At 47.6% G+C, this 12,922-nt stretch overlaps 1 protein-coding gene across 2 annotated transcripts in view; it reads left to right on the top strand.

The window, feature by feature from the left end:
- vwa8 (von Willebrand factor A domain containing 8) overlaps positions 1-12,922 on the top strand; it is a 64,640-nt gene that overhangs the window by 24,662 nt on the left and 27,056 nt on the right. For both annotated transcript variants that reach the window (XM_030343605.1, XM_030343606.1), the window contains exons 24-33: positions 153-272; positions 1,011-1,216; positions 3,214-3,365; positions 5,786-5,894; positions 6,534-6,672; positions 7,272-7,459; positions 10,382-10,507; positions 10,824-10,888; positions 11,148-11,273; positions 12,231-12,340. In XM_030343605.1, the coding sequence (XP_030199465.1) occupies positions 153-272; positions 1,011-1,216; positions 3,214-3,365; positions 5,786-5,894; positions 6,534-6,672; positions 7,272-7,459; positions 10,382-10,507; positions 10,824-10,888; positions 11,148-11,273; positions 12,231-12,340 (1,341 nt within the window). The remainder of the gene's footprint in view (positions 1-152; positions 273-1,010; positions 1,217-3,213; positions 3,366-5,785; positions 5,895-6,533; positions 6,673-7,271; positions 7,460-10,381; positions 10,508-10,823; positions 10,889-11,147; positions 11,274-12,230; positions 12,341-12,922) is intronic.

Raw genomic sequence — 12,922 nt, 5'->3', positions numbered from 1 at the left:
GCTTATAATGGCTGATCAAACTCACACCTGGTGGTATAATAGGTAACCTTTAAAGAAGACCGTGTACCATAAGTCAAGCTTCTGAAAAAGATTTCCATTTGGTACATGAGACCAAATTTCATGTGTGTGCATCCTTCTGTCCCATCTTGTAGACCCCCGTGAGGTCCAGGCGAGGCCCAATGTCATCCCCATGCACCCAGACTTCAGGATGCTAGTCCTGGCCAACCGGCCGGGCTTCCCCTTCCTGGGGAACGACTTCTTTGGCTCTCTAGGTAATACGCCCACCCATGCACGATCACAAGTCACATCGCCCATACCGTGTGTCCCTAAAGAAGCTACAGCTAACAAAGAGTGTTGGATGTCATTGTAATGTAGAATAGATTGTAAAAGCCCAAGGGAAATCTTTTTTGCCTCTTTCTCAGTCCAATCCCGTGTAAATATGTTTTTTTTTATATTTGTGCACAAAAGAGTCTACAAAAGGATTTGTTAGACCCAGTCTCTCCCGGGAGGTAATGCTTATCGTAATTGTCTGCCCAGGAGACTCAGGGCAGCGACCGGTCACCAGCAAAGCCCCTCTTTAACTCAACTCATCTCCACACTGAGCAATGTAGTAGTAGAGTTAGTTGTGGCCAAAGCCCCCAAGAAAGAGTCGATGTTGGTGAGCCACTGTGTCTCCCAATATCGGTGCCCTTCTCTAGAGGGCAAGGTCATCCCCTGTTGGTCGACCCCCCCTAACCCCCTAGCAGTTCTTTGCTCTGGGGCTTTGGCCAAGCTCACACCAATACAAACGGGATCCACTCGATGCTTGGACATCAAGCCTGCTTCGCCTGCTGTTCGTCAATCTAGGGGATTTTGGGGGGGGAAAGCTATGAAGCCTGCGTCGCTAGGCAACCGGTGCCCGGGCGGGGAAGGCAATAAGCAGTGTGTGTGTGTGTGTGTGTGTGTGTGTGTGTGTGTGTGTGTGTGGGGGGAACTGACGACTTACTTGTGGATTGGCCTCACATGTTCAGGGGACATCTTCAGCTGCCACGCCGTTGACAACCCCAAGCCACAGGCGGAGCTGGCCATGCTGAGGCAGTACGGCCCGCAGGTGCCCGAGGCCACCCTCCAGAAGCTGGTGGCGGCCTTCGGGGAGCTGCGCTCCATGGCCGACCAGGGCACCATCACCTACCCCTACTCCACCAGGGAGGTGGTCAACATCGTCAAGCACTTGCAGGTAAACACGACGCGGAAGTGTGCACGTTCCGGCACAAGGGTGTCTGTTCCACGGCGGGTGTTGAGTCCAAGTCAAACTGCATTGCGGAGGGGAGATGCGATATTTTTGTATGTTTGCATCCATTTAGCCACAAAGTACAGTCGTGCTACCTATACGCTCTATGGGCTTCCCTATAGGCTACAACACTTTGATTGTACTTGTTTTGGGGTCCGCTTAAAATATGATCCGAAATTCAGTGTCGGTGGGCTTTGAACTGTAGGCAAACACACGGCACAAAGGTAATGCATAACAGTTGCTTATTTCCACCTTGCTTCATCTGAGGCAAGACGGGCTCCTAGCTTCACCACGGACAACTTTCAACCACCCAGAGATGATGGTCTTTCCCGTCTGTTTGTGCACCATTATCAACGTAAACGGGCATAGTGAAAAGGCGATGAGGACGAGCACATGTATAGAGCGTGAATTCTCCCTCTACTGGCGACTGCTATGAAACTGACAGCATGTGAAAATCGGGATGTGTAACTAATCGCAAATGAAATATTATAAATATATCAAATATTTTGATATATATAGATATTTTCTCACTGATCTTGGTGTACTAGCTGTTATGTAGTTATAATTAAATACATATAGAGAGATATATTCTTCTTAGATTAAGAAGAGCAAGCGAGCCAGCCAGGACAGCAGCACTTTGGGTGAGGGGAACACAGAGAGAGAAAGAGGGAGCAGATCATAGATCAATAATATGAGGCATGCCGTCTAACCTGTACGCTAGATTTCCCCAAAGGCCTCCCACCTCCCGCCATCAATCACCAGGTAGATGGGGATGGGAGATTGGGTGGGTGGAGGGGGATGCGAGGGTGGGGTTGTTATGGATCGGCCGCCTGGGCAGCACACACCAGCTCATTTAGCGGGGCTCTAAAACGATAAGTGGAAATAGCCGACGCTTCTTCAGGGTGTGTGTGTGTGTGTGTGTGTGTGTGTGTGTGTGTGTGTGTGTGTGTGTGTGTGTGCGTGTGCGCGGAGATTTAGGGGGCTGCCAGAGGGCCTGTAACTATCGTATCACATGTGGGCAGTGGGCACATGCACAAGTTTCTCACCACAACCCCCCCCCCCCCCCCCCCCCCCCCGGATCAATAGAGTTCAATCTTCCCCTGATGTGATTCCAAGCTGTAACTATTGCCCATGTAGTAGTGGTCCTCAATGGAGCACGATTTATCCATGACATTATGTCATCTTGTAGAGGGTACATGTGCTGTTGTTCGTCTTATAGATCATATTTAGTGGCGGACATTATTAACTGTGGCTTCTGCTTATCGCAGCACAGTAGGTACGGGATATTGAAAATTATGAGCCTAACTTTGACCCTTCTCAATAGTAATAGGGCTCTATTCCTACTGTCACTCTCTGTCGCCGTCTGTCTTTCTCTCATAATACATTTTCCTCCAAATTGGCCCTTTGGTCATGCACGCATGTGAGGACACCAGCGGCTGAAGGCATTTTTTTGTGGGAGAAGGCTCTCAGGAGTGATTGAGAGAAACAGCAGGCTGTGATGGAGCTTCAGGCCCGAGGAGAGCGAGCCCTAGAGAATGAATGAGCCCGCTTTAAGGATCCCTTTATTCCACACTGACTTCCCCTGCTGATGCCCGGCACCAGCCACAAAATCACTCCCGTTTGTCATGGCATGACGCTAATTCACACACACACACACACACACACACACACACACACACACACACACACACACACACACACACACACACACACACACACACACACACTGCTGTTGGCATTGTAAATGTTGTTAGCTCCCTCGCTGCTGCCCCTCCCCTCCATCACTCTCTATCTCCCTCTTTCTAAATCTGTTCTGTGTTGTTCATCCATTCTCCCCAATCCCTGTTCTTTTGTTCTGGGTCCGCCGTGTTCGTTGGCCTCTCCCCTCCTCTCTCTTTCCCTTCCCCTCTCTCACCCTCTTCCTGTTTGGTTCCTTTCTGCAGAAGTTCCCCGAGGAGGGCCTGGCCAACGTGGTGCGCAACGTCTTCGACTTTGACTCGTACAACAAGGACACGCGGGACGTCCTGATCGAGGCGCTGCACAAGCACGGCATCCCCATCGGAGCCAAGCCCACCTCCGTCAGCCTGGCCAAGGAGTAAGACCGAGACCGGCAGGAACACACAGACACACACACAGACACACAGACACACACACACACACACACACACACACACACACACACACACACACACACACACACACACACACAGAGACAAACACACAGAGAGAGACAAACACAGAACATGCCGTGCTTGATGTTGATCATTAACGCAGAACTGTTTAGGCGATCGTATTTCAGTCAAGCCGGTTTCCAAAGGGAGTTGATGAGAAAGGTGTGTAACGTGTTTTATGTAGCCAACACAGACACACAAACACTAACTATGGCTGGGGATCCGGGGAGGATCATCGTCGGCCAGACCACCTGGCTCCATTACATACTTCATAAGAACATATTCCTAATGGGAGATTCAAGGCCTCGAGGCCACGAGGGGAAGGGTGCGTTCACTAACCCCTGATGTGTACTGTAGACTCATTCTACCTTTGGAGGACCCATGTGTTATTTCTAGGAGGAACTAGCCAGGTTGTTAACTTAAGGCAACGGTAATATTCCACTTCCAGCGAGTGATCAGTTCTGATCCAGGTTAGGTTTATAGAGAATTTAAACCACTCAAGATAAATTATTGGTACCGCCGGTTTGTTCACATGTTAAAGGTCCCATGGTATGGAAATGTTCTCCATTAATATGATTTCCCCCAGCCTGCCTATGGTCCCCAAGTGGCTAGATATTACGTTAGGTGTAAAACGAGCACTAGGTATCCTGCTCCATCTTGGAAAAATGAAAGCTCAGACGCTCAGATTTCGAATTGGGCCCCATATGTTGTCATAAGGGGCCAAGTTGCCTCCCCTGTCTCTGCCTTGCCCGCCCAGAGAATTTGGCCCACCAATGAGCTAGGACCATGCAAGCGCCACATGTAATACACACACTGTAACGCAAGTGTTGTACACTTCATTGTTATTTGGGTAACCGTTCTGCTGTTGGTGTAATGGCACATACAACGTTGGGTTCTCTGACGTCTCTGGTATTTCCACAACTAGACTCGTAGTGGGGGTTATCTCAGCCAAAAGCGGCACGTTTGTGGAAAGCTCATTGTGGGACTGGCTCGTAATGGCTGTAATTATGCACCAAGGCTGAATTTCTTGAACGTACTGTATTAGGGGCCCGCTAACAGCTAAATAGAAGCATTCATAAATTAGCATGGCATGGGATCTTTAAGTTATTTTTAAGGATTATAAAAGTAATCTATGGAATGTAATACCTCATTTTAACCTTTTAATTTGATTTTATGTTAACTAGTGATTATTGAATCAGTATCATTATTAAAAGGGCATTGGTTTGGCCAAAACATAACAAAACATGTGGCTTCAATGAAGTCTGCACAACTTGTGCCGGAATGTTCTCATCCACTGTAGGATTACATTTCATTCTGTAGGACGGTCCTCATGCAGGATTACATTGCATGAGGCAGGAAAGGACTGATTCAAGTCCCCTGATTATGTACAGATCTGTCTGTTGACAATAAAGGAAAATATTTGTTTCTTCCGTCTCCTGTGAATTTGTTAACTGTTTTAGAAATATCGCATTTATTGTATTCCTTGTGTGACCATGAACAGGGGAAGAAACAACTATTTTCCTTGAACAGTTAGGAATAAGATGATTTGTGACACTCTCCCATGCATCACCTGAAATAGACACTTTAATCCCCTTATAAACGGTATTTAATTCAGCCATCTGGATCTCCACGTATGAGATTGAGTGCATTACCCACCTCTGGTGATGAATCATCAACCAACCCATGGCCGTCTTGATTTCGAAATCCGGCTCTCGTTTTTTTATTATATTTATTTGTGCAAGGAGTATTTTTATTCGGGGCCGTCCAGAGTTCCTTCTTAATATCTTAGTGTTGCGGTTGTGCTTCATCCCTTGGCCCACCTGCTTGTAATAAACTTCTGGGGCGGTTGTCGAGCTGTGTTTCACAGGGAGGGACCGGTGCACAGGGAGCCAGACACAACAAGCCGGGTCGGGAGTCGAGACGTGCACACGCACACGCATACACTTACACATGTCTCCCACACCCATGAGCAAGATGTTCTTCAGTCTGCGGGTTCAATGGGAGTCTTTTCTGGACATTTTCCCGTGTGTGGAGGATACAAAAACAGGGCAGATTCCATCTGTAAACATTTAAAGGCGTCTGGAGTCCAAAAACGGTTCCTTGGTGAATTCGAATGCCGTGAGTGAAAGTTACTTTTTACGATTAGCTGAAAATAAACAAACCCGCTTGACTCGCGTCCTTGCGCTAAACAAAAAAAAACACAAACAGGTTTTAAGTTACCATCTGCCTATCGTCCACTATTAAAACCCAACACACATGGACACGCACAGATGTGTAATCGCCTCATTCGACATGCGCCCGTGGCACAACTCTGCTGATGAGAATGATTGTCTACATGTGACAGGTTGCCCTTGCCAGAGGTCACCATGTCGGGCCACTGGACCATCAACCAGGGAGGAAACGCCCGCCGCAAGCTCCTCTGCCCCACCGAGACCCGGCAGATAGACGTGAAGGTAATTACAGTCAGATGGGGCCCGTACTCTCTGGACACGCCGGTGCACCTGTGAGCAGGCGCTGAGTGTAACTATCGGTGTCAGCGCGGCCACAAGTCGCACATTCATTAATGCATTTGTTCAAACACACCGGCGTCCTCAAGCCTCTCGGGCTAGTTTAGAAATAAATGTGTGTATAAAAAAGTCAAATGCCGCGTTGCCTGCGCATGTCCCACATTATTGTCAACAATTAGCAGTTGCGGAGCCGGCCCCCACTCACCTGCTCCCGCCTTCCCTTCACCACTGACAAGCCACTTTCAAATGGTTTGAAAGTGGCTTGTCAGTGGTGCCTTCCCTTCACCACTTCACCACTTTCAAATGGTTGTCCACTATCCAAGCTTCTTCATCGCAACTCCCCACACATAACAACACAACCATACAGGTGCAGGCACAACCGAGACGATATACTAACTCCAACTCTATGTTGCACTTTATTGAAGACACTTCATCCAGATCATTCGTCATCTCCCTACTGTGAGTCCACACTGTAAAATCCCAGTGTGTCCCGGCCCAAACCTTATCTACTTTATATGTGCATTGTTATGTTCAGAGAGACCATGCTATGTACCATGCTCAGGTGTGTGTGTGTGTGTGTGTCAGGGGCCGGCATATCTGCGGGTGCAGGGCTACCCCTGTGACAGGCAGGAGAGCCGGGCCTTGAGTTTCAGCGAGGAGAAGGCCCACTGGCAGCTACCCATGAATGAGGTCAACATCATCTGTGACGTGGCCACCAAGGACGGTGAGCGCACACACGTAGCTGTGAAATCAGTTTGTGTTCGGTTTCGTGTCAATTTCCAGGTTGATATGATAATAGCCGGAATGAGCGGACCAGATTTTGCAGTTCATACAAAATAAAGAAATACCTTTTGAGATGGAGCACTTTCACTTCAAGGACCCCATTGCTGTAATTTGAACATGTCTCTGTGACTGAAGAGTCCCAGTGTGTGAAACAAGCTCGAGGTCAAAGGCGATCACGGTGGTCGATCCAGTAACCGTCATTAAGCGCCATTCACTGCCATTCATGTGGAAAACGCCAGGACTGGCAGATGAATGGGCCGCGGTGATCCAACCGTTGCTAAAATGCTGTTCTAATTACTCAACGTGACAGGAGAAAATCCACTTTCATACCATTTTAAAATTTGTATCACTTTTAAAAGTCCTCAAACAATATGAACTAAAAAAATAAATAAACGTTTGCCTTGCGTTACAACTATGTATGGGAAAGCTCACTGTGTGTTGCTTTGGGCTTGTCACAACGTACCACTCGCTCTACACTGATGAACATGAAGCTGCAGGGGTCTCGTCCTCACCCGTGCACCGTCTCCCCCTGTGCTCCAGACTCGCTGTACGTGGCCACGTGTAACCCCGTGTCGCTGTTCTCCATGAAGGAGCGCGGGGACACCGTCCACTGCATGGAGCTCTACGACGTCTTCCCCAGGACCATCAGCGGGGTCTGGCAGCCCTTCATCACCATCGCCCCCCTGGGAAGCCCCCTGGACGGGCAGGTGGTGCTGCATGAGGAGCAGGTTTGTGGAGCACACATGCGTGCACACACACACAGGCTGAGGCGGTAGACACGTACACACACAGACAAACGGAGGCACAGACACTTGCACACGTACAGACACATGCACGCGTAGAGACGCACGGAGGCACACGTGCACACGTAGACACATGCACGCGTACAGGCGCACGGAGGCACAGACACATGCACACGTACAGACACATGCACGCGTACAGACGTACGGAGGCACAGACACGTGCAAACGTACAGACACATGCACACGTACAGACGCACGGAGGCACAGACACGTGCACACGTACAGACACATGCACACGTAGACACATGCACACGTACAGACACGTGCACACGTACAAACAGAGGCACAGACACGTGCACACGTACAGACACATGCACATGTACATACACACAGAGGCACAGATACGTGCACACCTACAGAAGCATGCACACGTACAGACACAGATACATGTACGCATTCAGACAGACTGACACACACACACACACACTCGCACCGACAGAATAACCATCAGAGATGTACACCGAGCACACATATAGAAACACACACACAGTGTGCACACATACACACACACAAACAACACATTGCCAAGCAAGCTGCATAGTCTGTGTGCGCAGATGAAATCCATAATATCAAAAGCCGTCTTGACTTCAGACCTCTTCACGCACACAAAAAAGAATGCACACAAGTGTGAATGTGTGCTTTTGTTTAAAGCCCCCTCTGCTCCCCATTTTTGTTGTCTCATAAAAAGCCAGATTAGGAGAGGACAGGGAGTGGAACGACATGAACAATGAATTCTAACAGCCCCCCCCGCCCGCCCCCTTCCTGAATAGTTCTACAGCTGGTGCATATTAGGCAAGAAGACGACTTCTAAAAATACCTTTAGCGAAATATGATGTTTCTTGTGAGAGGTCCAGACATCATACAGTTCAATCATGGGTCATCACTCTCCCAGGGGGAATGACAGCGATACACACGCACGCACGCGCACGCACACAGACACAAACACTCACAAACACACACATCAAAACTATGCAATGGCATACACACACACTCACACGAGGTTGGTCGATCACTCACCCGCATACACAAACACACACGCAAGTACGCACATCCTTTTTGCAAGCTTAAATTAAACACCTGTTCTCATTGCCGTGGCCAAAAATGAATTGCATTTCCAAGTAAAGGAGTTCGGCCTACATTCATTTCCTGTTGGCCGCAGTCAATTCACCACATTCTTTATGCTGGGAAAACCCTTCTTCCCGTAATACACTACGGAAAAAACCGACAGTTTCATGCCATCCATCTTCTCTTTGCATGACCATTGTTGAAGTTTGGATCAGCATGAGGGCATTCACATCATGGTTGATTTGTTTCTTCAAACCAAATACAACCGTTTACCTCAAATGAGCCAAGTCACAGATTTGAAGGACCTTATCAGGACGTTGCTGCTCAATTTCAAATTACGATTTAAAATCTTTCAACACAAACCTGGCTACTAGGAGTTCCTTTATGAAAGATCAACTGTGTTTCTGTAACTGAGTCGGTAAACAGATTTGCCGAACATGTCAAAACCGCAAAGATGATTGACATCATTCGTCAACCCCCCCCCCACACACACACACGCACACGCACGAACACACACACACTGCCGACAGTGTGTGGGAGAAGAGCCTCATTGCCTTCAAAGGACGTCTGTCAGAATCAAACATCACCCATCATAAGATGCATGCTCAAACGCACGCACGCACGCACTCACACGCTGCATGTTCTGCACACATGCACAATTCCTCGAAGGCAGGGTCTATCGCAGAGCTCCAGAACCTTCTCTGTACGAGTTATCTCAGTCAGTTTGTGTGTCTGGAGTGTGTGTGTTGCGTGTCAGAGACGGGAGCCGTAACCAAGGGGGAGGGAGGGATAGAGAGGAGGGGGTTTCGGGAGGGAGGGTTTAACACAAGCTCCTCCAGAGCTTCCTCTCATAAAAGACAGATGAAGATGAAGCTCAGTGCGTCATGACTGGGAGACTTGGCATGGAGCTGCCGACCCACACGCACTCAAGCACACATACACAAACACACACACACACATACACACACGCACACATACACAAACACACACACACACACACACATAAATCTAGTCTTTATACTGCATATCTGAAATAAATGTTTTAAATGGAGCACCTTGTAAGATTTAAATAGTCCCACTAACGGTAAAAGGGGTCGTTTATCTCCATGGAGGCAGTTGCTATGTCTTCTAAGAGCCAGTCGTTACAATTATAAATAACGCTAACGACGATAGATAATGATGAACGGCCGTCGCTGGCTAGGCTCTGTTTACCGAGACGCGCCCCGTAAATCCGAGCGGTAATGTTGGCCGACAATGCGGCGGAGCTGTGCCTCGACTCAGCGGCGGCTGACCTTCTCTCGCGTCGTAAGGTAAACCACGGAGAGACGCGTCGCCGTTTCAACTTTGTGTGTGTCTGTGTACTCGCTGTGTAAACACGCGCAAGGGTCGTACACAGAGTACGAGTGATGTGCTTATGTAGTGAAGTTGTGTGCGACTCAGTGGCCGAACGAGTTCCCGGGGAAACGGTTTAAGATTGACTACGGCCCCTCGTCGTTTCCATTTGTTTTCATAGTGTGAGCACATCCCTCCTTGCTGAGTACAGCGGAAGATGAGCGCCATCTGGTGGCTGTACCAGAAATACACACACGTTCTAGGTTCCAATTTGGTGTGTGTGTGTGTGTGTGTGTGTGTGTGTGTGTGTGTGTGTGTGTGTGTGTGTGTGTGTGTGTGTGTGTGTGTGTGTGTGTGTGTGTGTGTGTGTGTGTGTGTGTGTGTGTGTGTGTGTGTGTGTGTGTGTGTGTGTGTGTGTGTGTGTTTGTGTGTGTGTCATCCTTCCTGAAGAGTAACACGGTTCTGCACCTGGACCTGGGAAGCGGGGCGGTGCGCCGGCTGGTTCTGTCCCCGGACGCAGAGCCGCCCGTCACCAAGGCCTCCAACTGGTGGAGCAGCAGCAGCAAGGAGCAGCAGGTCAGAGGTCACACACACATACACTCAGCGAAAGGGAGGATGTTAACACTTGGTTAACCTACATGTACTGCCTGTTCATAACACACACACATAGCACACACACATAGCACAGACACACACACACACACTTTGATGTCCCCCGTCAACACCCTGTTAACATTATTAACACACAAGTTATATTTACCTCCCTTCTGCCAGTTCCTTTTCCATCTCCATCTCCATGTGAAGTTATCTGCGTTTGTGTGAAAGACAAATTCAACACAAAATCAGCCTTGTCTTTTTTGGTGTTTAATTTAGTTTTCTGTGTCATTTTCAGGCAAGCTATAAGATGTGCCGTGAGTTCGCTCACAAAAATTGGCTTCTCTTCTTCAAGGAGGATGGGTAAGGAAACATATAATTTGGTAGTACGTAGTACTACGTATGTTTTATATTGTTATGAGATTGATGTAACTTACCTTCGGCGTGTGTGTGTGTGTGTTTTTGTGTCGGTGTCTGTGTCTGTATATGCATGTGTGTGTGTGTTTGTGTGTGTGTATGTGTGTCTGTCTATATTTGAATGTATGTGTGCACGTGTGCGTGCGAGGACGTGTGTGTGTGTGTGTGTGTGTGTGTGTGTGTGTGTGTGTGTGTGTGACCATAGCAACCAGCTGGAGGTGCTGGACGTCCTCGAGGGCCAGGTACACTCCATCTCCCTGCCCATTAACCTGAAGGACGTGTACCTGGTGGCGGAGGACCGCTGGCTGCTAACAGAGAGCAACAGCAACAAGTAAGAACATGTTGCCTGCGTGACTCTCTGTATATCCTTCTATCTATTCAATTCAATTCAATTCAATTCAATTGTATTCGTATAACCCTTAATCACCATTACAGCCTCAAAGGGCTTAACAGGCCAAAAAACCTGACTCAAGCCCCCAAAAGGGCAAGAAAAACTCCCTTAATAATCAATAATCTATCTGTATGTATATCACTCTTTATACAACGGGGGACCTAAATCCAGCGATCTGATTGGTTCCCAACTGTTGTATAATGAGCGTATACATAACTGCTATGACGCCCGATCATTTTGTGAAAGTTTGCATATCACTCCGCGCCTGGAAGTAGAAACAGTTACAAAGTAAAACACATGTTGGATGATGGAGAGCAGTGCCGTAACTATCGGTAAGCAGGGTATGCGGGCGCGTACGGGCCCGGGCCAATCAGGGGCCCCAAAAAAAAAAAAAAAATCACTTCAGTCAGTGGCATGTGCTCATTATACCACTTTGAAGGGGGTCGCCGGCCCTCCGCTGCGCGTCGGGGCCGGACAACGCCCCTTAACAGTGGTATAATGTGCACATACCACAGCCTGGCGTGATCTATTGCTTAAATCTATCATTCATTCCCTTGTTCTATCGTTACATCTATCGATCTATAATTCTATCTTTCTATCTATCTATCAATCTTAATATTTATCTTTCTATCTACCTTTTAAATATCTCCTGAAAACTCTTCATAGACGTTTGATAGCTGCTGCCCCTTCCTCTTTTTAAAATATTTTGTTTGATTTAAGATTTTTGTTTTAATTTGTATATTCTTCTTCTGTTACAGTTTTTTCAGTTTTTTTCTTTGCATTGTAATCATCATTATCGACCTGTCTTCACGCGGGCGTGTGTGTATATATATTTGTATGTGCCTAGTTAAATGTATCAAAGCAGTTGTGGCTAGCATTGTGGTTGTGGTTTGACAGGAAGTTCCTCCTGACTAAGCCTATGCACATGGGAGCGGAGGACTCTGGCGTGTGTCAGCTGCACACCATCAGCGAGGACGCCGTCAGCGCCGGTCACGGAGCCACCTCCGGTATGCCTCGCCCGCCGTGGACCCAGTCTTTCTTTGGTTTTTCATTCATTCAGGATTCATCAGTTTTCATTTGGCTTTAACAGAAAATACCTGTTAATCAGTGCGCTACATCCTTATACATTGGTTTTTCTTCAGTATTAATAATAACTATAGTAAATTGTATTCATGAACCACTTTTTATTCAAGATATCTCAAAGTGCTGTAGACTAGGGCTTGAACTATCAAAAATGCTAACTAAAAATAACTAAATAGCTTCCGATACAAGAAGAACTTTAGGCCCTGCCTTGAGTCCAGTGACTGTAGTTCCCCCTATGGGAAGAGAGGGCCTTCCAAAGCCTGGGGGACAGTAGAGCAAAACGCCTGGTTCTCCATAATGCCATAAAGCCTGAGAAGTGATCACAGCAGTACAGTAAAAATAATATGATGTATGATGGATTATTGTTACTGAGGTACCTTCTGCAATCCTTTGATCCCACTACCATGCATTCATACCATATGCTTTTGATTACATTTCAAACAGCGGTCAGTTTGACAGTCAGTCTAATGTATATATTTTTTTCAGGTTGCTCATTCCCAGACATA

The sequence above is a fragment of the Gadus morhua genome, chromosome 20 (assembly GCF_902167405.1).
Source record: "Gadus morhua chromosome 20, gadMor3.0, whole genome shotgun sequence".
Taxonomy (NCBI): Eukaryota; Metazoa; Chordata; class Actinopteri; order Gadiformes; family Gadidae; genus Gadus; species Gadus morhua.
This window is presented reverse-complemented; position numbering and strand designations above follow the sequence as displayed.